This window comes from Rutilus rutilus, assembly GCF_951802725.1.
Source record: "Rutilus rutilus genome assembly, chromosome: 20".
Classification (NCBI taxonomy): domain Eukaryota; kingdom Metazoa; phylum Chordata; class Actinopteri; order Cypriniformes; family Leuciscidae; genus Rutilus; species Rutilus rutilus.
In genome coordinates this window covers 29,903,945-29,925,131 of record NC_140225.1, presented here as the reverse complement: position 1 = coordinate 29,925,131, position 21,187 = coordinate 29,903,945, and the positions used below count along the sequence as shown (strand labels likewise).

Genomic DNA, 21,187 nt, shown 5'->3' with positions numbered 1-21,187 from the left:
ACGCACAGATAAAACCATTGAATCAAGAAATGATGATTAATATGCTGAGCTTGTACACGTCAGAGACTTACATATCATTGGAACACAACTCTTAAAAGCAAAAATAATCTTGTAACAACATAACACATTAATACATACATAATATATAAAAACACTCTGGGTTACACTTCATTTTATTTGCAATAAGTACATTATTTATAATAAGTACGTATGTAGGCTACATTGAGAACATGACTGTAAAAGAACGTGCGATTACACTTTATTGAAGGTGTCTTTGTTACACTGTAATACATTTAAGTAGCCTACTATTAAGTAACATACTTACTATAGGGTTAGGATTAAGGGTTGGTTGCATGTAATTATGCATGATTTGCATGCTTTAGTTATTACTATAGTAACTGCATGTAACATACAATGACTAAAATAAAGTGTAACCAACTTCTGTAGTGTTCATCTGTACTGTTTTGGAACTGCAGTGTATTTTAGTTGTTCTATGACTACCGTTATGAGTTTTAGTAATGGGTAAATTATTATTAAAAATTTATACTTTTTTGCTAGAATTTTGACTTTAATTATGAAAATATTGTATTTTTTATATCTGCCTTCACACTGCTGGTTAACGCTGCTGGCACAAGAGGTGTATGTTTATGCTGCAATGGCTATTAACAACACTGAAAACATTCGTAGTACAATTTGGATTGCCCTCAAGAGGCTTGATCTCAACGGTTGGTCTAATTTTATAATAATCTTTCCAAATTGCATTTAGTTAAACAGTGGACAGCTGCGTAGCATCCTGGTTGCCATGGCAACATGAAAAGATTTGCTGTAGGTCCTCGTTTGTCACCTTCATTATTTTTACAATAAGAGTACAACATTTCTTATAAAATATCCTGAATTACTCTGAAATAATTTACTTTGCCTTTCGGCCACTGTTGTAAAATGTATTGCGATGGATTGACAGCAACAGGTGCATCTGACAGCACAAGACTTATACTGGTTGAACAAGAACAAGAGTTACTGGTTACGACAAAAGAAAGAAAAAATGGATATTATTTTGACTATGGCTTTGAATAATTGTTGCACAATTTTGTGCTGACATGTTAATCACATGCAAATGTAAAAGATATAGCATAGGTACGTCTCTACGATGTCTGGTAAAAGTGCTTAATCTGGAAACATCTGATAAAGTCTTGGAAAAGGCAGTTTTACATACATTCTAAATCATAAACATCTTAAAGACGTTTTCTAAATGTCTATTTAACATCTGACAGGAAAAGACTTAGAGACACATTGCACATTAGCGATGTGTAGAAAGAAATTTCAATTTCTTATTGAAATTATATCAGATTAGCAAACACTCTAAAAAATACATCTTTCAGATGTAAATGCAGACATCAAATAGACATCTCTGTGATGTACGTGTGCTATCATGGATGTGAATATGAGTGCTGACATAACCAGTTATTTTACAGATAACAGGGTCACGGCCCTTCGGGAAGTTCACATTCCAAGCGGGGCTAAAGTAACCACCATAAGACAAGTGCGTTTTATACCAGTTCTTAGGTTAGATATTGATATTCAAAATGTGTATTAAATTGGTGTTCTCTCTCCTTACAGATACTAGCTCATTCTTTCAGGCTGGACACTTCTCAGTTAACACTTAAGGTATTTTGACATGCACAAACTTCCTGTGGTGATTGAAACCTTTACTATCTGCTCCATATTTATATAAACCGAAATATTTCGAAATCAATTTTCAGATGCGAAACAATCGAGGATCTCTAATTCCATTAAACTGCTGCATGCCACCAAACAGCAAGCAAATGTAAGTCTATTTAAACAATCTTACCTAGTGTCAAAGATATATTAATTTATACTACAGGGCTGGTGAATGCTTGATTCTGATTGGTTGACGAACATTCTAAGGCGTGCAATTATTTTCATGGAAACGCACGGCTAAAGTAGTTCCAGGCAGGTCTTGACTGCATTACAGTGCCATATCACTCCGCCAAATGATTTCAGTTATTTCAAAGGTCCTTGCAGACGACAACAGCAGAAGAACCAAAAACCCACAAGGACACTGACCAAGCAAATAAATATAGTAAAACATTAAGCACATACTAGAAGCTGTTTCCACCACAGAATTAAAAAAAATTAAATTAAAAAAGGTAATTGCAACCTTTTAACTCACAATTCTGACATTTTTTTCGGAATTGCACGATAGAAAGTCGCAAATGTGAAGATATAAACTCAGGAAACAACCTCAAACACACTGACATCAAACAATGCCAGACAAGTAGCAAACTGAAACAGAGGGCTTATAAACACTGAAAATGAAGGAGCTCATTAACAAGGCACACCTGCACTGAGGACTAATCAATCTGTATCCAAACAGGCAGAGAACAGGGGAGAATCAACTAATACAGAAACAAAGCACAACGAAAACAGAACATTCACGTGACAACAATTGTGATTTTACATCAGGCAATTGCGAGAAAAAAAGTGAGAATTGTGAGATACTGTAAAAAGTCGCAATTACCTTTTTTATTTTTTATTCCGTGGCAGAAACAAGCTTCCATCCATACTCTCTTTCACCCGCTCTCTCTCTCCCACTCAAATGCACAAACATACAGTATACGGATACACACTTGCACAGAAATGTGTTGTCATGCAGCACGGCTCTGACGATTTTATCAGTAATAGTAACTTTAAAGCTACATGACATTTCGCACTAGTTTTAAGGACAAAAACCCTGACAAATGTCTTGAAATACAACATCTGAACAATGTTTTGAGGTGTGGTAACCATAGTAGGCCTATATAATTGACTCCGTTGATTGTCCATTGAATTATCAGAAAATAAAGCACAGCCGAATGCGGACACGAAACAAAGTGTGCATTATTTTCTAATAATTCAACGAAATAATTATACTACGGTGTAAGCTTATACTTCCACTTCCACTTATAGGCCTACTTACATATTAGTCACCGACAGACTAATTGTAAAATAATTTTTTTTCAGCATAGAGAATTTCTATGAGGTGTCCAAAACAACATACTAAAAGTCCTAAGAAATCCTAGTTGAGGAAATATGTTAAATTCTCATCAATCCGAGGTGTGTGCCAATAAGGCCAGGCAATAATACACCCCAATGGGGCTATTTTTTTTCTTTACTTCTATCAAAATGAAACTTTACACAATGAAAGTACCCATGAAAAGTAAAAAATGTTGTATTACAAGTTTCTTTGAAAATGAATTTTAATATGCAAATGAACTATACACTAATCGAATATGCCCAAAATACACCCAAATAGGCTTATTTTTTTCCTTTACTCCTAACACAATAAAACTTTACATAGTAAAAGTATACATGAAAAGTACCTTTTTTTGTATTACAAGTTTCTTTTGAAATGAATTTGAATATCCACATGAGGGCCACACTTATTGAATATGTCCTAATTTGCATAGGCAGACACACCATTCATATGTATGACAAATACATCGACCCGATCTTCATCCAATCATCCTACTGCCAATGGGTGATGGCAATGCTGCTTTTAGACTGGCCTCTAACCTGAAAACTGCCTGGCTTGGTAGTACCTGCCAGGGGTATAACCCCTATAGTCTTCAGGGTCACGGAGGCACACCACGACAAGGTAGCAACAAAAGGGGAGGTTTCTTTTTGGTGTTTTTTCTTTTTCTTTTTTTCTTTAACTAACCTAGATATTGCAGTTGCTAGCTTCTCATAACACTGCAAAGCTACTTTACAAACGGTGGAAGTCTGATGTGTGGCCCGCCTGGTCTGAAATACTTGCTAACTAAGAGAAGCAGTTTTGGTGTCTGGAAAAATTATTTTAAAGAGCTGGAATGTCTGGAAAGTGTGTCTATCTGGTTTTTCATCTGTCTTCTGTGTGAGAGTGAATCGTTTAGTTGGTAAGAATGACTTCTGCCTGTAATCTCGTAATCTTACCAACAATAGCCTTCCAATCATTTGTAAATCTACCAGCCCAAAATTAAGATGGCTATTCTGACTTTCTTCTGATGTTATCTGTGGGGGAATGTCACTAGGTAAGGCTTGCTCACCAAAAAATAAATAAATAAATAAATAAATATTTTTTTAGAAAGCAACTGGAGGCAAGATTGTGCAATCAATTCTTAAGGTCAATAGCCTATAAGTCTTTTTGTGGCAAGTGACCCAGGTGAGGTAAGTGTGGCAAGTGACTTCAAATTTATTGTGTTTATGCATAGGTTAACTTACTGAATGGACATGAATGTGTTAGTACAAAATGCAGCTGCAAGGCTGCTGAGGGACTAAGAAATATGATCATGTCACCCCAATTTTAGCATCCCTTCATTGGCTCACGATTAATTTTAGAATTTTAATCAAGCTCCATTTTACCTTAAAGATCTTCTTACTCTGCCACCTTCCAGATTAAGATCTGCAGACAAGGCTCTATTATATATTCCCCGCTCCCATTTATAAACTAAAAGAGAGCTTTCTCAGTTGCCGCCCCCCGTCTATGGAATCAATTGCCTCTGGACATCCGCCTTGCACCTTCCATTAACATTTTTTAAATCAAAATTGAAAACATATCTCTACTCTCTGGCGTTTTGATACTTAATATCCTTGTCTTACTGTTTGTTTTGTGTGGTTCTACGTTACTGTGCTTTTATTTATTTTATTTTTCTTTACTATGTCCAGCACTTTGGATAGCTCTGCTATGTTGAAATGTGCTTTATAAATAAAATGTACTTACTTAGTCATTTGGCCCCTGTTTTTTCTACTTGTGACTTTATGGTTTCTTGGCCATAAGTCAATTAGGCCTAGTGTTGAGCTCATTTGCATATTTAAAATAGATTTTTCAAAGAAACTTGTAAAACAAAAATGTTACCTTTCATGTATACTTTCACTGTGTGAGGTTTGATTGTGATAGGAGTCCATTAGGGTGTATTTTGGGCATATTCGATTAGTATATTGCTCATTTGCATATTCAAATTCATTTTCAAAGAAACTTCTAATATAAAATGTTTTACTTTTTTTTTTGTAGACTTTCATTGTGTAAAGTTTTTTTTTGTGGTAGGTGTAAAGGAAAAAATTAAGCCTATGCGGGTGTATTTTGGGTAGCCTATATTCGATTAGTGTATAGCTCATTTGCATATTCAGATTCATTTTCAAAGAAACTTGTAATACAACATTTTTTACTTTTCATGGGTACTTTCATTGTGTAAAGTTTCATTTTGATAGAAGTAAAGGAAAAAAATAGCCCCATTGGGGTGTATTGTTGCCTGGCCTTATTGGCACACACCTCGGATTGATGAGAATTTAACATATTTCCTCAACTAGGATTTCGTAGGACTTTTAGTATGTTGTTCTGGACACCTCATAGAAATGATCTATGCTGAACAAAATTATTTTACAATTAGTTCTATTTTTGGCTCCAAAATGAGTTACTTTGCCTGGACTATATATGAGTGTCACCCTCAGCCAACAATATACAAAAGGCATTTCTATTGTCAGAATTTCCCTTCTTTTATTACAGGACAATATTTGGGCCCTAGAATTACTTTTCAGAGACTTTTTTTAAAAAACATTTACGAGGGCATATTTTTTAAATAAAAATATTATTCAAAATATCTAAATTTAATCAATCAATTGAAATAAATTCTTGAATATAGTGAATAAATGTTACATTTTCAAATCAAATTCAAGTAGTAGCCTATCTAAATGCACAAGATAGCACAACACATGCTAGAATACATTATATAGCCTACATAAATACATTTTTGACCTGGTTGTTCATGGTCATTTCTCTCTGTTTATTATGTTAATCCTTTCTTAGTCATGTTATATTTTTCGGGATTGACTACTTTAAATTTGTTAATTTGTTCATATTCTTTTTACTCAGGCCGTATATCCTTGAAGTGGCTAAAAACTACCAGCATGGTATGACTACTAATAATGATCAAGCTTTATTATATTATCTAAATATAATAAAAATAAGCTTTATTATATTATCTAAAAAATAAAGTCACTATTTTTCCTTATGAATATAGTCCACCCAAGACCCAGAAGCATTCCCATTTTTAATAAAACCTTGAAGTCAAGACTACAGAACATTGTGAAACAGGTGAGACGTCTGACTCAGACTCGAGTCACTGATTCTCAATTTGCTTCTTTAAATCAAGTTGACTGTTTAACACTTCCTTGGTGACAAAGTATGAACATTTCAAACATTTATGACACATCTGGTGCTATTTCAGATTGAAAGATTAGAGGAGCTGTTGCCTCAAATCAAGCTAAAACACCATGAAAAGATGACAAAGGTGAACTTCTGATCTTATATCTAACAACTTCCTTTCCTGTAAAGATGTATTCCTGTTGAAACCGGATGTTGCTCACTCAAGTGTAAAATGCTTTAGTTTGCCTATATACTGTATGTCACAGAAGAACCATGATTTGCCACTTTCTATTATGCATATAGGTTGTAAGTCATGATCAGTATAATTTTTTGTTTTCCAGGAAGATTCAGATACATTTTATATGCATGCATGTGCTATTAGTGAATTTTGCCAACTTTTAAGGCCCGTTCACACCAAGAACGATAACGATATTAGAGTCCACGCCAGCGGATGATATTGCTCTGTTTATTATAAGCGCGCTGCAGTTTTGTCCTCTGTCACTTTAAATGCTCGAGCTCTTTAAAGGTCCCATTGCATGGATTATTTTATTTTTTAAAAATGTTTCCTGGGGTGCCCTTATAATGTTAGTATGTTTTTTAGATCAAAGGTTGTTATAATTTAGAAATAAAAGGCATATTTCCTAGCCCGATTTTAGCCTCTGATTTGAACGCTCTGTTTGAAGGGGCGTGTCTGCTGTGAGACTTGTGTAAACGCCCACTGCTGTGATTGGCTGACATGCTTGCATATGAAATAGCTAGCATTACATGTGGAACTCTCTCGAAAACTTTTACTATTACAGCTATTATACGTTTTTACTATTACAGCTATCGGGATTAACGAATCATGAGAAGTTTTCTAAGTATTTAGATCTATTCCCATCACATAAAAGGTTGCACTGATGAGCACTGAGCAGATGACAGCCTGTTGATCGCGTGAACGAAGATCTTATCATTGCAACGCAGTTTCTGCACTCTCACTAATGATTTCACCAATGCAAACATGAGTTAAGTACAGTAAGAGCTTCGCTGTGTAGCGTAACAGCGTCATTGATTTCATAACGAGTTTTGGCAAGTGTCCAGATAAACTCGCGCTGTGTGATTGACAGCTTGGGCGATTGGATAGGGATTGTTCTTTGATCGCTTTCTGTATATTAATCACAGTTTAAGTAAGATTATTTTCATCCTACTAAGAGAAACGACGTGAAGTTGATCGCTTAGTCACTGGCTTGATTTACTGATGCAGTATTGAACGACTTTGAGAGAAAGATTATCTGTCTGAACTTGAACAATTACACATCAGAAATTCACATAACCCACTGGTTCTTCAGAGGCTCGGATGAAGGAACAAAAACACTGAGCAACTGCCATGCTTCGCTCCTTTGCAAGCCATGATGTCTCTCGAGGAAAAAACAGTATCGCGCTCATCATTTTCTCATGAAGCCCAAATTCTCTTTGCGGGCAAAGCAGAGAAAGGGGAGGTAACCTTTCCCCTTATGACGACATAAAGGGAAGATTTCTAGATTCGCCCGTCTGAGCTTTCATTTTCTCAAAAATACCCAGGGCTTGGTTTACACCCATCAAAACGTCTAGCCACTGGGGGATCATAGACAGGCTATGGAAACTCATATTAAGGTTAAAAAACCTCATAAAGTGAAATTTTCATGCAATGGGACCTTTAAAGCAGGATGGATTCAGATGTTTTTTATCACTCATCTAATGGGAAAAATCGTCCCGAAAGTGATTCCAACGGTATCGTTTCACTGTGCCGTCATCTGCTATAGGTGTGATGTGGACTCTGTTATTCTTTTATTTTAAGAACAATGTTTTAGAACTTTATCGTCCTTTGTGGGCGGGTCTTTAAGTGTGCACTATAGCATGTGGCAAAAAAATTGTCTCTAAAAAAGTAGTAATGTTAAATGTTGGCTAATTAATTTCATGCCTTTCATTGCAGGATATTGAGTTACTGAATCAAAAGCTGGTATTTCTTCACAAACGAATGCAGGTGAAATGTCATTCCTCATTTGTTATCATAATCATCATAATAATTATTAATGCAGATTATTCACTTATATATCAACAATCTCTAAATTATAAATTAACTATCTATTTAATTATATTGAATATTGCATATTTAAAATGATTTTGAAATTTAAAATGTGATCTGAGATTGACTAAAATAACATTTATTTCAGACGTCCGAGTGCTATTGCTGGGAGGGGACGCTGAGAAGAGCTCCTCTGTGGTGAAGGATGCTCACAGTTCATGAAGGCTGGCTCAACTCAGTGATATAAGCACTGCCTAACATGACCAATAACATCTTAGAGTAGAATCTGTCTGTTCTTCAGTTTTTGTTTCAATCTGTAGAGAATCTGAATGATTTTTCTGGAGTTGTGCAAGTATCTCATCATGTATTTTATCAGTTTTTTCAATATCAACTGGCTTGTAGTCCGACCTGTAAATGACTTATAAAATAAGTTTCTGAGTCGTTTTTCCAATGACTTTTATCCAGTTGGTGTCCTATCAGTGTGACCACAGATGAAGAGAATCACATTAACTATTAACATGATCCACTAAGATTTCATAACCCACAGTCTAATGTAAAAGCATTCATACATTAAGAGTAGTTTAAGTTGCAGATATGTTTTGGCATTACTATAATGTATGCAAACAGAACAATTCAAATATGTAAAGCAGTTTTTAAAGTTTGAAAACCCATTGAAAGAAAATTACAGTTCTATTTTTCCTTGAAAGTGCATCAGCATGTTGTATATATGTGACCCTGGATCACAAAACCAGTTACATGTCACACGGGTGTATATGTGGTAATGGCAACAATACATTTTATGGGTCAAAATGATAGATTTTTCTTTTATGCCAAAAATCATTAGTAAAGATCATGTTCCATGACGATATTTTGTAAATTTCCTATCGTAAATATATAAAATATTTATTTTTGTGAGTGAATGCAGAACAATCGTGAACATAAATGGACAAATTTAAAGGCAATTTTCTCAATGTTTCGATGTCTTTGCACCCTCAGATTCCAGAATTTCAAATAGTTGTATCTCAGCCAAATATTGTCATATCCTAACAAACCATAATCAATTGGGAGCTTATTTATTCAGCTTTCAGATGATGTTCAAAAATGTTTTGTGGTCCAGGGTCACATATTTACACATACATGAATGTTATGTCCATTATTTTATTTTGAACATCAGTGTATTATGCGTGTGTTTTAAGTGCTGTGACTGGTGGCCAGAAATATTCAGTGTAGTCTCTCAATTAAAATTAGAGCCTAAAATGTCCATGTATTATAATTATACACATTTTAGACCATTTACAACGGTGTAAGATGAAGTATATCACACGCTCATGTTAACACGATGGCCATGGAATATAATGACCGCAGCATTTACATTTAAATAAAACTCGTCAGATATGATTTTTTCCCAGCACACCACCCATTATGAACAAATCACTTCTCAATACTGAAGGATTACAAATTTAAGAATCTATTTCAGATATGCTTCCTTACATAACATCCAATTCCTGTTTTCTCCTTATTGTCTTTAATGGCTCTTGGAGTCCCTGAGTTTCACTCAGACTGATGGGATTAGCGTTTTTTAGCAATTTGAATGATAGTGTCATGCTGATTGGGCCCGTTTCTCTTGAGCAAGCCAGATAACCTGCCTAACCGGTTTTCACTTGATAGAATCAAATCATCCCTTCATTTGCATGCTTTGTTTGAATTTGTCTCCACCTCCAAAAGTCCCTCCCCCTTGGAAGGTATATAACCTACAATGTATAATGTTTGAGTTAGATTGTTGGATGACTGCAGCAACGCTCAGCGAAGTCCTCAATAAAGAATAACTTCTGCTTGAACGATAACCCAACATCTCCTGGTCTTGCTTCGATGAAGGAATAGTTTCCAACAATACGCCAAAATTTGGATGCATATCAGATTACCAAGAACTAAACATACCGGTCATAGAGAAACAAATATTTCCTATAATGCTGGAACAAACCCCAATTCTCCACAAGAAAAACAGCATCACAGTACTTGTCTCCACTTGTTTATTGATACAGAAAAGGCTGTAGTTCTGAGCAATGACTTATCGTTTTCCCTGTACATCCCACAAAGATGTTCTGAAAAAGTAGCAAAATATATATTCCAAAATACGTTGTATATAAACCTTAATGAATGAAATGGCTGCTTCATGACGATGAAAAAAAGCAAACTTGTTTTGCAGTGAGGACTTCCACTCTATAAATGCAGTTTACTGAATTCTTTCACATTGATCCCAATGTCAGCCTTCAGTCCTTCCCGATTCAAAGGAACGAAGCCCATTTATTACACACATTAGGATCAATGATGTTTTGCAAGCATGAAACAAGGGAGAAAGGAATGTCAATGTAAATCACCATCTCAGAGCATTTCTACAGGATTATTTTATCTCTCATCTGGACGATGGCTTTATCGGGAAAAATAAAATAAAAATAGACCAGCATCTCTTTCACGTTATTTAAAAAAAAAAATGTATTTGATCAATTACATACTGGTGTTCAGAAAAAAAGGTCACAATTACTGACACAATGAACCACTACAAAAAACAAAAACAAAAAAATAATCAAGTTGACGGTTACTGGAAAAACACTATGTACATAAACAAGGGTACGATGGACGAGACCGATACATCAGGAGTACAGACTCGTGTCATCACCTCTGCTACCACACTGCTCTGGTCAATCCATTAGCAATTACAGACGGGCCTGTTAAATAAATCAGAACAACAAAAGAACAAACGGTCTGGTTTAACAGTTCTAGTTGCTTGCATCTTTGAATGGTTTAAAACTTAAACGCTCTTTCTCAGGGAGCTATTCTTAAAATTTTTCCAAGTGGTCTGAATTCAAAAGGGGGGAAGGTGTCCTCAAAATAATCAGCACATTCAACGACAGCACTTCTACTCAGTTTTGGATTTTTTGCTGTCATTGCCGTTTTCCTCGGACGTGGTTTCCTCGGACTTCCGCTTCTTGGTGCTCTCAGCGACGGAGCTCCCGAGGTGCGGGGAGAAGGTGATGATTATACAGGTCATGTTGTCACACCCTGTGCCGTCCCCTGAGGTGTCTGGTGCCAAGCAGTGGTCGAGCAGCTACATGGTGAAAAACACACTTTTTGGTGAGTTTTTTCATGGTTCCAGTCATAACGACAAGACAAAAGTCCAATAATATTTAAATTTTTAGCCATTTAATTGAAACAGTATAATAATTTGTTCGGGAACGAATTAGTTCAACGTGGCCACGATTTACTAAAACAAATTCTTAATTGACACAATATATGTATTTTTGTCCGCATGTTGCTGAAATGACCAAACAAAAAAAACAATATCACACATAGGGAAGTGCCCGAAGCTGAATCTGGAAAGGCAGGGACAGTAAATAATGTAGTATAACAATTTATAACCACAATTAAAGTGAAGCCACAAGTGTGGTCATGCTTCATTTTAAATCTGAGGATCTCTCAAACTATGAATTTTCTAAGATCATGTCGTGAGTTTTTAGAAATGGCTGATAAGATGCTAATAAAATATTTTATTGCCCTTTAAACACCTATCAGTCTGCAGTCTGATGTCTGGCAAAGAGAACTCAAATTCAATTCATGTTCTATTGTTTTTAATGAACCTCACACCTGCCGTGAAGACTTCATTATTCTTTTATTGTCATCCTTTTGTTTGTATTCAGCCATTATTAGCCTTTATTCTGGCATTATACGGCTTTCCCATCTACTACACTTTCATCCCACTCTAATCTATCTATTATCTGAAGTCTTCCTAGAGAAAAAAAAAAGCATATTCTTGGGACTTTGTGAATTCTTTTTACAAATTATTTTATAGAATAGAATCACTCCTGGCATGACAGGTGCACTGAAGCTACAATTAGCATCAAGCTACATAACACAATTTAAAAGATTAATATTACCCTTTTACCCAAAACTCACTTTAAACCACCATCGAGTGTTTGTATTAACTTCCGATCGCGATCCAATGCGGATTTTAGTCATACTGTTGTTGAAATATAGCATTTTATATGCAGCTAATCACCACACCTGCTTAGCATGTATACTGCAAACATTCTTTAATGTTACTAATAGATCTACCAATCTCTGTGTAAAAATAAAATGATAGTATTTTAGTGATTATAGTGTAGTAGCGGTGTTGCGTGCTCGAGATCAACCAGAAAGTAAAGCTATTCTGAGCTCAAGCTGATAAACTGCCCGCGCTGCGCAACTCAAGAGTAGCGTGGTTTCATTTTAAATTTGCCATTTAATGTTTTTCATTTGCATTGAAGGCAGCTCTTATCAGCTGGGCAATGTGGTGATGGCACCAGTGCGACCTCTAACAATTTATTCGCACCACCAAGAAAAAATTTTTTTTTGTAAAATGCGATAATTTGGTCACAGTCTGAAGCCCTGATCAGATTTCACTTATTACGTGAAGATATAGAAATATATTTCTTCCTTCACCATGTCCCTTTAGGGGCTCCGTAGAATTCATTAACTCCTTTTCAAATTCAGCTTCGGGTACATCAATAGTCACACATTTTTCCCAGTCCTTACCTCTTCTACAATAGCAGATAGGGGTCTGCTTTTACCAGCCTCAGTTTTAAATCTCTCATTCACAAAGTCAACCACTTCCTGACTGCTCATCACATTCCTTTAAACACACAAAGACAAATATAAACACACAGACAATTTAATCTATTCATTGGCTACTCATTACAGTTCTTATTTGACTATTGCAAAAAAACAAGACGAAAAAAATCTGCATTTCACCTGGCAGAGACACATATGGACCTGCATATTGCAATGAGAAGAATTGTTATAGGAGAACTACCATTACATTGAGTGACTTTAAAATAACACCACTGCATTAAGCCTAGATGTTACGCACAATGTTATCAAAGCAGAGAACTTGAATAAACACTAGGAGTCGCACTGTTTTTCAGCCTTTTCCGTGATATTTGATACATCATATCATTCAAAAGTGATTTCAACCAAAAAAATAAACAATTTCAACCAAAACAGCTACTATGGCCAATTGCATGCAAATGATTTATCCAAGAACTAAAAGCATATTGTAGCTAAAAGTAAAACAAATTCTTTTATAATAATTTTAGGCTAGAATATAAGCAAAATAATCACAAAAATCCTGATTACTCAAATTAACAACTTGCAAAATACAACTAGCCCTAATAAAAACCCATGAAATCATGTTATTTAGTTATTTTTGTCCGTCTTACCAGATGCCATCACAGGCAATAACCATAAACTCATGGTCTTCATTGAGAGTCAGCACTTTGACATCAGGCAGAGCAGAGATCATCTGTTCCTCTGGGGGAAGAACCTTGTTCCTTTTATAAAAGTGATCACCTGCAAGAAAACACAACCATTAGAGCGATGCAAGAAAACAACGTCAAACTAAAAAGGTAATACGCAAAATAACACATCCGTAAATAAATAAGCCAGTAAGGAGCAGAGTTACCAATAGCTCTGGAGAGGTTCAGGCCTCCATTGACACGTCCGTCCATCGTCACCTTCCCACCCGCGTTCTTTATTCTGGTCAGCTCAAGCTCGTCCTCTGGTTTGTGGTCATAGGACATGTCCACCGCCTTGCCCTTTTCAGACACCACACACCTGGAATCTCCAGCGTTGGCCACAATGAGCTGCTTCCCACGAATAAGAGCTACAACAGCTGTGGTGCCACTGTCTGAGCCTGGCTGCAGAACGGATGAAAAAATTTAAAATTAACCATGCATACGAGCATGTGTCCACTCCTTAAACATCTTATTTCAAGGTTTCGAAGCATTCACATGGGAAAGAATTGCTTAATCCCAAAAATATGCTTGTTTTTTACTGTGGAACACAGCGAGACTCTGAAGTGTGCATGCGGTGGACACTTTACTATCCCATGAGGCCACGGGAGAGAGGATTTGTGAATGACAGTGAAGCGATGCAACTGACGGCGGTAGGTCACATGACAATGACAACATGGCGAATGTAGTACGTCCAGATTACATTCATAATCAATACATCCATGCCACATAGAACATACTTTTTAGCGGTCGCAAAGTAATTGCTTATTCAAAAGTATGTGATTTCAGATGCAGCCTATATTTCCCACATTAAATCTGAGGTCATGTGACATGCTAACCTCCTCTTTTCCATCCATGCCTGGCAGGCACATTTCCTCCTCTTCATCAGTATCCTCTTCCTCCCCCTCTTCAGTGTCATCCTCTTCTTCATTCTCACTGCTGTTCTCACCATCCTCCTCACTGCAGTCCTTTTGATCGTAACAGAGAATGAGGCAAACTTTTGTACATTTCAAAATATACACTTACAAATTCCATTTATTTTCTGTAAAGTTTCTTTGAAACGATGGTGCATTGTGAAAGGCGCTACACGGATAAACTTGAACCTTACTCTTTAGTTTCCAGATTGAACCTGCAGTGCAAGTAACCCAGATGCTTGGCCATTATACAAACCTAGTCCTGAATTGTCAAAATGTGCTAGTCCTGCTAAATGTGTCCCCTCACCTCTTCCTCGCTACCTTCCTCTTCTTCTTCCCCCTCCTCTGACTCTTCACTGTCCTCGAAAAACTTGGACTTGGCACTTCCAGGAGCAGGAGCTGCAGAGGAGGAGCATGAGGGACCAGCATCCCCAGTTGAACCAGACTTCTCACGGGACCCAGCCGAAGCGGAGCCGGAAGCAGCAGCTCTTCTGCAGGCCCTCATCTTGGAGCCTTCAGCCGCATCTCCCGCACCAGCTGCCTTCTGCTTCCCATTGCTGCCGGCCTCAGAGGCCGTACATTCTGCCTCGCCGTTGATCGCCGTCTCAGCACGAGACTTCTCTCCATCCTCAGACTCTTTAGGCGCATCTGGACACGGCTTTTTGGCATTTTTGTTTTGGTTCTGTCCGAAGCGGATGAGCAGCTCCTCGATTGTCATGGTGGCCTCTTCATGCAGCAGAGCTGCTTCTTCATTATCAACTGACAAGAGAGAAGAGCATGGATGTCAGTTTATTTTGCTATCTTGTAGTAATTGAGCTGTGCATGCATTTGACACACATTGCAATTGCTTATGTCACTTAGGGTGCTTTCACACTTGGATTTTGTTCACACTAGGACTGGGTGATACATTGAATATTATCAACATTATCATGATATTTGCTGACGATAAAGATAGGGGAATATTACGAATTTTGCGATAATGTTAAAAGTTTAGCATACAAGTAAGCCAATTTCACATTCTCTCACAAAGATATGCAGCTGCTTTCAAACTTTCCAGTGCATATTTGTGTTTGTGCTCTGAAAAGCATAAAACACTTCTATTTACAACGTATTTTTGCAGCGTTGAGAATTGTAGCCAATCACAGACACGTCTGTGGAGCACCAGAATGCAATGGCCAATCAGAAGTGTTGAAGCCAGTCAGAATTCACTCAATACTGCTCAAAATGCAGCAACCACTTTTTGTAGGAAGATTACCATTTTTGTTTAATTTTCATATTGGTACCTTTAAGTTAATTTGATTTTAAATATTCCTTTTGTGCTTATTTATTAAAAATCAGTAAGTGGTCACAATGTCTAGATAATTTTTTAACTAGTGTTGCTTTAGCAGTAAACAATTTCTATATACTTTGCAACCATAATATGTTCTATCCAGATCATGTCTTTCAATTCTTTACATAGATGTACATTATTCGCTGTATAACCCAGCAATAGATCACACTGTATTTTTTTTTGTTCCAAACCGGTGCGTTTGCATCAAAGCATCAGCTGTTTACTCCTGTTTCTAGGTAACGTTGACACAGGAGAAGGGAGGAAAATGTGTTGCTCACCTCACTTCTATACTTAGATTTTTGAACCGTTGGTTTTGTTTCCAAAGCATTAACACTACAGAACTTCCGTCTATCTGCCGCAAATGTTCTAAAGAACACAAGTGTCTTTTTTTTGGTGTGAAAACTATTTCTGCAAAAGGCAAGCAGAAATGAGCCACACAATTATTCTGCTTGCAGTTTACCAAGTCACATGTCAACCATCATCACACAGGGCGCATTGAGCGTGAGACTCACGCAATTGACACTTTTCACACGCTCTCAAGCCACACATCCATTTTCTCACGCACAGAAAAAATGCGGAGCAAAGAGGAACTTTTAATATTAAACTAAAGCCGCTTTCCGACTAGAGGAACCTTTTCACAACCTACCCGGATGTCGGCGTGTTCGCACCGCAGGAACTAGGAACGATTTTAGTACTAGGAACTCTATTTGGAGGAACTAATTTAGGTCCTACTTCAGAGTAGGGTCTAAACCAGCACTATAGGAACTACCCGTGACGTTAGTGTACGCTGATTGACCGAACGCACGCGGAACACCAGCACCCGCCATTTTTAAAACAGCTAGAATGTAAACACACAGATTATAGCCTATATATTTACTCCAGAAACTAACTATACAAACATGGAAAACAGTGATAGATGGGTCTCTAAACCTTTATGCTGAAGAGAAAATCCAACGCAACTTTGAGAGGACCCAGCCAAACATGATTATGTTTATCTGCCCAGCTAGCAACACTGGACATCAACCACACGGCATAGGCTAATAACCTTTTTTTTTCATAGAACTGTTATAGAAAGTAGACAGTATATCTAATAACATATTAAACAACAGTACAGTTAGACAGATCGCTAACTAATAAACACAGAGAATGCGAGCATTGTTTGCTCTGGCGTTCTCAGCGCCGCCAAAATAAAGGTCCGTCGCGCCGTCAAAATAAAAGTCACCGTGCCTGCGTCACTCCCTTACCCCTCCTACCAGTTCCTATGGCCACTTGGCCAGTGCGAACGCAAACAGCAAAACTGAGTTTGGGGGAGAGTAGTTCATAGAACTGTTTAGAAGTGGACAGTTCCTAGAACTAAGTTCCTGTAACTACTTGGTCGGAAAGCGGCTTAATTCTCAGCTCTTAGATTCCGTCAATTTTATTACGAAATTCAGACAAAAATACGTTTGGCGCTTGTAAATGTGACGCGACAGATCGCTGAGCGCCTCAGTTCAAGTGCACGTGAACCGATCATCTGTTACTTTTTTTATTTAAAGATGCAGTACAACTTACCGAAAGTATACATAATATCGACCAATTAGTGTTTTTCAACCACGCAGGGGAACAATTGTCACATAACGTTACATTTACCTCAGGAAAGCCATTTAATGACCATAGCATGTTAACTGAATAGAAAAAATAGCTAGAGAGGAGATTTTGCTGAGCACTATATTACATATTTATTATATTTTTACTTATGTCATTAAATAATTGTTATAACAAAAACTGCATTATATTTAATTTGTTATTTTTAACCTTTAATAATACCAGCAGATTGGGCACTCTATGTTTACAGCATTAGGTGAGATTATTTTTTTAAATAAAATTTAAAATACACATGTATCCAAATTAGTCAATATTGAATCAAAATCGGAATCAAATCACAAGAATGGAATTGAAATCTTGAAATTTTTGTCAAGCAATAATAAAACCTGTATCTTACCAGTCATTGTAGGCTACAATGTAAACATTGTAACATGTTGTCACTAAACTTCATAAAATTCTATTTAGTTACTAAATGTTTTGACAATCACAATTACACTTATTGTGATGCAATATTTGTTTTTACAACCACACCCCCCTTGGAGTGAGAAAAAAAAAAAGTGCAATTTAGTACGATTGCATTCATATAAGGTGGAATCAGGAGTGGTTTGTGGATGCGCAGTTGAGAATGCATCATTCATGTCAAAACAACTTAAACGGTCCAAACTCTGACGCTAAATGAACCCAAGCAAGCAGCAAAAGTGCTAGTGTGAAAGCGCCCTCATACTTTGCGAAGCATCATTACGAGATGTTTCATTCAGAAATAACATTAATAACACGAACATTAATAAAAAATATATATATAATGAACAGCTACACCTGTCTATCATTCACATTTCCTCCAGCTTCATCCATCAAACAGGAAACCAGAACACTTCCATTTCCAAAAGACAGACTGAAACTATGAATGTGTATTAGAAATCAGGAGTGGTGAGAGAACATTGTGCTTGGTACATTTTTCATCTTCAAACCATGAAAGCAATCCGGTCAAATGTGTTTTCAACCATCTCTGGAAGTGGTTGAAAGTGGACCAGCTCAAACCGTTTTAGACCCCGTTTACACCTGTATGTAACGTCGTCCACTTGTGATCGGATCGACCAAATCGAATCTTAACACCAGGTTTAAACAAGGCCAATATGTGATGTATACAACCCTCACACTAACCATCATCTTCATCTGCTACTTTTTCTGTTTCTTCCTGAGGACGTCCAGCTATCTGAACAAGTTCCTTGATGACTTCCTCTGTGGTGATTCGGCCATCGATAGCCAGGAACGCATCTTCCAGAGCCTGGGAATATGAAGGCAAGCGAGACGAACACAAAGATGAGATCAGTGATTATAGCCATTTTCAGATATCATGATATGATTAATGAGAGACTAATAACAACAACAGAAATGGAGGAGACTTTAAAAAGCCTTCAAATCATATTTACTGGCTTTGCACATCAGAAATCTACCATAATGTCTTAAATAAAAGCAGAAACAGATTTTCTTTGCACCACAGAGTTGTGGGCCTATGCAAGTTAAAGCACTATACCAGATGCCAAATGAATATACAACTGTAAAAGGTGAGTGTTACCTTTTGCAGCTTGCCATCCTTGTATGTCTTCTGCTCTTTAATGATATCAGGCAAGTACTTTGAGCAATACAAAGCAACCTCTTCACCTGGAGGAAACAGTAACAGATTCTCACTAATCAATATTATTAATATTACCAAATGGATTTTTGCCTCTTTCAGGAAGAGTTCACCAAAAAAAAAAAGTGCCTACATCTCAGCACAGGGGAAGATTTTAAGTGAATAACTTAATTTTAAAGGGATTATTCTCCCAAAACTTCAAACTATCACTTGCTCACCCTCATGTCATTCCAAACATGATTTTCCTTTCTACTGTGGAACACAGAAGATGATATTTTGAAGAACGTTGGCGACCAAACTATTTTGGTGACCGCTGACTTCCATTGTATGGAAAAAGAAAACACACCTCTCAAATTATCTTTATGTCCCAGCGAAGACATTTATACAAGTTTGTAACGTCATGACGGCGAGTATGATTTTCATTTTTGGGTAAACAAAGGCAGCGTCCGAAATCGCATACTCTCGAGTAGGTACTTATTTTGAATAAGTAATTCATGACCGCTAAAAAAGTTTTTTTTTTTATATAGTATACATGTACGTAGTATGAATGAAACCTGGACATACTACATTCACCATTTTGTCATTATCATGTGGCCTACCAATGTCAGCTGCATGGCTTCCTCCATTCACAAATCCTCTCCCATGGCCTCATGGGATAGTAAAGTGTCCATTAAAATGCACACTTCAGAATCTAGTAGTAGTAGGTCATCCAAGTACTTCATGCATACACTTTTATCACATACTGTTTTTCACCTGCTATATAGTATGGAAGTATGCGATTTCGGATGCAGCCTAAACCTTCAAATCCTCTTGCTCAAAACGCTCATATATGGACTATTGTATGTGTATTATGGTGATTTTTTTTCTTCTTTTTTTAGCTTAAAGGACATGATCACTATGAATAGGCATATGGAACAAAGATGCACTGAAATCAAAATAAACAGGAGACTGGGACGACTTTGAGGGCGAGTAAATTACAGACGTCATTTTTGAGTAAACTCTTACACACTGTGCACGGTACCAGCTTACCTCCATGACCATCATAGACCGCAAACATAGCGGTTTCATCGTCCAACTCTGGGATACAATTGTGCGCGTCCTAGGAAATAAAACAAGCCATTAGAAAGAGCTCGAGGCGGGAGTCACTCTGAACTCACTGGCGCCAAAATCCGCGCACGTCACACACACACACACACACACACACACACACACACACACACATAACAAAACACACAACAGCAGCAGCAGAGGGAATGAAACGATGAAAGTGTGTGTTTTACCTCCATAGACACTCGCCAGCCCTGCATGGCCGCGTACCCATAGGTCATGTTTTTATCCCCGCCGTTGCCTGTGCTCTTCTCCGTGTTGGGTTGAGACAAGTAAGCCCCCATGATGTATGCAATGAGGTATAGTGAAAGAAAAGCTCGTAATGTAAAATAAATCCGTCCAATTCCAGTTCGCTGACTTTAAAGAAGGTAATACGTCTGCACAAACTAGGTACTTGTCACATTTCAGTGCGCAGTGACCCTTAGATGAGAGTAAACCGGTATGTTACCCTGCTAACTGCTGTTAGCTGACGGGCTGCTAACACTGGTGATGCTGCTGGAGTTTCTAAATGAACAATCACAGATGAGCGAAGGGTCCAGATAAGTCTGTCCAAAACGGACAGAACTCACATTAAACACAAAGGGGAATAAATGTTGATTCGATTTGAGTCTCTTTTAAAACATAGAAAAGCCTCTAACACGTGTGAGTCAACATAATCAACAGTCCACCAGCAAACCCATTTCACAGAGGGCGGACTTTAGGCACACCGGAAAGGGAAGTCTGCTCATTGTGAGTTCGCGCATGCGCATGTTACTAAAAATTGGTAGCGGGGATTTTTGATTCATCGTAGTGACTCGAATCTTCATCGCTGGGTAAAAAGATTCGTTTAGATTTACTAATTCGTCCAGTCACAGGTTACATCATTATGGTAACCATGAAATCAAAATGGATCATTCTTATTTTTTATGGGATATGCAAGTATTTTTTTTTAAACATTTTTTAATCCGGACACTTCATTATTTATTTATTTTAATTCACGTGACCTCGTAATCTTTAATCAAAATAACTTCCCCTCCATCATGCAGGTTCTTGTATTGTCTTCTCTGATGACGTGTTTACTAGACTGCAAAAAA

The 21,187-nt window shown here is 37.2% G+C and overlaps 2 protein-coding genes across 2 annotated transcripts; one reads left to right on the top strand and one right to left on the bottom strand.

The window, feature by feature from the left end:
- The first annotated feature begins 612 nt into the window (after positions 1–612).
- Positions 613–10,064, top strand: LOC311280027 (uncharacterized protein). The gene is made up of 9 exons (XM_084391910.1): positions 613–725; positions 1,473–1,540; positions 1,618–1,665; positions 1,761–1,825; positions 5,906–5,943; positions 6,054–6,127; positions 6,261–6,323; positions 8,130–8,180; positions 8,371–10,064. The coding sequence occupies exons 1-9, from the start codon at positions 656–658 to the stop codon at positions 8,422–8,424; spliced, it is 531 nt and encodes a 176-aa protein (XP_084248036.1). The 5' UTR covers positions 613–655; the 3' UTR covers positions 8,425–10,064.
- Positions 10,065–10,238: 174 nt separating this feature from the next.
- Positions 10,239–20,845, bottom strand: ppm1g (protein phosphatase, Mg2+/Mn2+ dependent, 1G). The gene is made up of 10 exons (XM_084390525.1): positions 20,288–20,845; positions 20,037–20,106; positions 18,951–19,036; positions 18,536–18,659; positions 14,768–15,219; positions 14,386–14,514; positions 13,717–13,951; positions 13,475–13,604; positions 12,792–12,888; positions 10,239–11,328 (listed from the first exon to the last, which is right to left on the bottom strand). Exons 1-10 carry the CDS (start codon positions 20,396–20,398, stop codon positions 11,140–11,142), a joined length of 1,623 nt encoding a protein of 540 aa, XP_084246651.1. The 5' UTR covers positions 20,399–20,845; the 3' UTR covers positions 10,239–11,139.
- Positions 20,846–21,187: the final 342 nt, after the last annotated feature.

Coding starts and splice junctions, on each gene's coding strand:
- LOC311280027 (XM_084391910.1), top strand. CDS start 656: ATGGCTATTAACAACACTGAAAACATTCGTAGTACAATTTGGATTGCC. Junction 726..1,472: donor CAAGAGGCTTGATCTCAACG/GTTGGTCTAATT, acceptor GTTATTTTACAG/ATAACAGGGTCACGGCCCTT. Junction 6,324..8,129: donor ACCATGAAAAGATGACAAAG/GTGAACTTCTGA, acceptor CTTTCATTGCAG/GATATTGAGTTACTGAATCA.
- ppm1g (XM_084390525.1), bottom strand. CDS start 20,398: ATGGGGGCTTACTTGTCTCAACCCAACACGGAGAAGAGCACAGGCAAC. Junction 14,515..14,767: donor AGGAAGGTAGCGAGGAAGAG/GTGAGGGGACAC, acceptor TACGATCAAAAG/GACTGCAGTGAGGAGGATGG. Junction 11,329..12,791: donor TATCTGCTATTGTAGAAGAG/GTAAGGACTGGG, acceptor TTCACCATGTAG/CTGCTCGACCACTGCTTGGC.